General features: G+C 40.5%; 1 protein-coding gene across 1 annotated transcript; it reads right to left on the reverse strand.

Annotated features, from left to right (window-relative positions):
* Positions 1 to 1,607: 1,607 nt before the first annotated feature.
* On the reverse strand, positions 1,608 to 2,532 carry si:dkey-61f9.2 (C-type lectin lectoxin-Lio3). The gene is made up of 2 exons (XM_066655299.1): positions 2,389 to 2,532; positions 1,608 to 2,269 (listed from the first exon to the last, which is right to left on the reverse strand). Exons 1-2 carry the CDS (start codon positions 2,426 to 2,428, stop codon positions 1,902 to 1,904), a joined length of 408 nt encoding a protein of 135 aa, XP_066511396.1. The 5' UTR covers positions 2,429 to 2,532; the 3' UTR covers positions 1,608 to 1,901.
* Positions 2,533 to 2,761: the final 229 nt, after the last annotated feature.

Raw genomic sequence — 2,761 nt, forward strand, 5'->3', positions numbered from 1 at the left:
TGTCAGCTTTCTGTTATGTCCTGACAATTAGACTGTATTTATCAGTGGCTAATTAAAGTTAGTTATTATGAGTGAATAGATACAGGTACTTAACTGCAGTCATTTAATCAAATATAAAATAATAATAATTATAAATAAATAAATAAATAAATCCATACATCGGTAAGTGGTGTGTTCTCTTGCAGCAGTTTGTGAATGTGGCCGTCTAGTGTCCGCAGACCTTCACTGCAGCAGGTGATAAACACCACACTACAAACAGTTAATTGTTGTTTCATTAATGAGAACCATGTTCAGAAACTGAGGTGTTTTGTGACACGCCGCGAAATAATAACTATTTACCTTTTTTGTTACTTTTTTTTTTCACAAACATTTTGTGAACTCTACATTTCCACTTTCATTACGTCCACCACAAGCACAAAAGATAAAGGTACAAAAGGTAATAAATATTTTTTATTAAAGTTTTGGTTTTGTATGAGTTTGAGTGGTCTTTATTATTCCTGACTTTTATTTCTGATTCCTGCAACAACTTTCAGACAACAACATTCAGACATTCATTTCAACAACATTCAGACTCAGACATTCATTCATTCATTCATTGTCTGTAACCCTTATCCAGTTCAGGGTCACGGTGGGTCCAGAGCCTACCTGGAATCATTGGGCGCAAGGCAGGAATACACCCTGGAGGGGGCGCCAGTCCTTCACAGGGCAACACACACACACATTCACTTTTGAGTCACCATCCACCTACCAAATTGTGTTTTTGGACTGTGGGAGGAAACTGGAGCACCCAGAGGAAACCCATGCAGATACGGGGAGAACACAACTCCTCACAGACAGTCACCTGGAGAGGGACTCAAACCCACAACCTCCAGGCCCCTGGAGCTATGTGACTGCGACACTAACCTGCTGCACCACCATGCACCTCTGCTCATTCAGGGGTTTCTCTTTGTGTTTTATTATTTTCTACGTTGTAAATGAATGTGGAAGACATTAAAAGTCTGAAGGAACACATGGAATTATGTAGTGAACCAATAAAGTGTTAATGAAACCAGAATATGTTTAATACTTTAGACTCTTCACAGTAGCCCCCTGTAGCTTTGATGACAGCTTCACACACTCTCTCCGTTCTCTCAGTCGGCTTCATGAGGTCATCACTTGAAACGGTTTTCAGTGAAAACTTTTGACTGGTACTGTGTGTGGTTATTTATATATCTCCACACTTCTGGAAACTTTACACTATGACGTCAGAACATTTCTGTGAGGATTTGATTGGTGGATACTGGGTGGGCTCCAGACTCACTGCTACTCTAAGTGTTTTGCAGTGGTTACTCCCTTAACAGTGAGAAAAGAGCAGGAGAATGTGTGATTTTTATATTTAGAAATAAAAGTTACATGAAAATGTATTAAAAAAGTTTAAAGTATCAAACTTTGTACAATTAATATTTTAACCCTAAAGAACCAGATTATGAGCTAAACACATTCATATAATCCACAAATCAAGCTTTATACATTATTCACTGAGAAACGGTGCTTGTTTTTCAGTCAAAACACATCTCACACAAATGAAAACCTCTTTAACTTTTGTTTATTGGAAAGAAAATGTGGCATTTTACAAGTTTTTTTAAGTCGTTATTTTTAACACTCATTACAACCCCAACTCATTCAAATAAATGGTATCCAACTCAAATATCTTTACAATCACACTTTGTGTTGAGATAAATACAACATTATTTATTAGTTTATTAGAAAAATTAGTTCTTTTATAAATACGTTACCTTTAGTTTAAACAAAACAGAAAGCATTTCTAAAGGAAGAGCACTGCAGGCGTTTACTAAAACTCTAATGTAGCAGAGGAGCTAAAAGAGTAGCTAAATCAGCCCTGTCTTAGTGTGTGAACTGGTTCAGATTAATTTTTTTTCACACAGAACCCTGTATTTTGACCTGCAGTCTCTATCACGCCATTTAAAGCCTTTCTCTGTGTCGATTGCCCCACAGTTCTGAGACAGTGGAGCCTCTGGTGCTCTCCCACCGACCCAGTTACTAAAGGGTCCCACAGAGATCCCATTGGTCCAGATCCAGAACCCAAAGAGTCGACTCTGTCCGAGCCCCAGCCACAGAGTCCCAGAGACACCCCTCCTCCTGAGCTCTCTCTCCACCTCTTTCTGGTCCAGGTCAGACTCAATGCGCAGGACACTGCTCCTGTTCTCTTTACTACAGTAGTCCAGAGCACTCTCCCAGTTCATAGGCTCAGCACTCACATGGATGTACGCTGTGAGAGACAGAGTTACAAACACAAGAGGATGTTTTAGAGTGGGATCAGAGACACTGATGAACATAAGATGTGTTTTATTCTGAGGATGAGAGGGTGTTTGTGAAGTCTTGACTTACTGCGGTAGCACAGAGCATGGCGCTGAGTTCCATTTCCCATTTCTCAGTTGTGTACAGTTTGACGATGATGATGGTGCTCGAGGCTGATACGTCCCCCAGTTCCTGTAGGCAGAGCGTCCTCCATCACTCCACTCCCAGTCGTCCCTCAACAGACAGATCCAGAACGTTCCACTGCTGCTCCCCCCTTCTTTCTTCACTTCTTCATTTTGGGTCTGATCTCTGATGCTGACCAGATCTGTGTAGTTCTCCCTGCAGTGACTCTGAGCTTCGTACCAGGTCAGACTCTCCAGAACTAAACTATAGCTGAAGGTGGGGTCAGTAGCATCTGTGGAGGTTAAGGAATATAAAGATAGGAATAAATAATTAATAGACT

The sequence above is a fragment of the Hoplias malabaricus genome, chromosome Y, assembly GCF_029633855.1.
Source record: "Hoplias malabaricus isolate fHopMal1 chromosome Y, fHopMal1.hap1, whole genome shotgun sequence".
Lineage (NCBI taxonomy): Eukaryota > Metazoa > Chordata > Actinopteri > Characiformes > Erythrinidae > Hoplias > Hoplias malabaricus.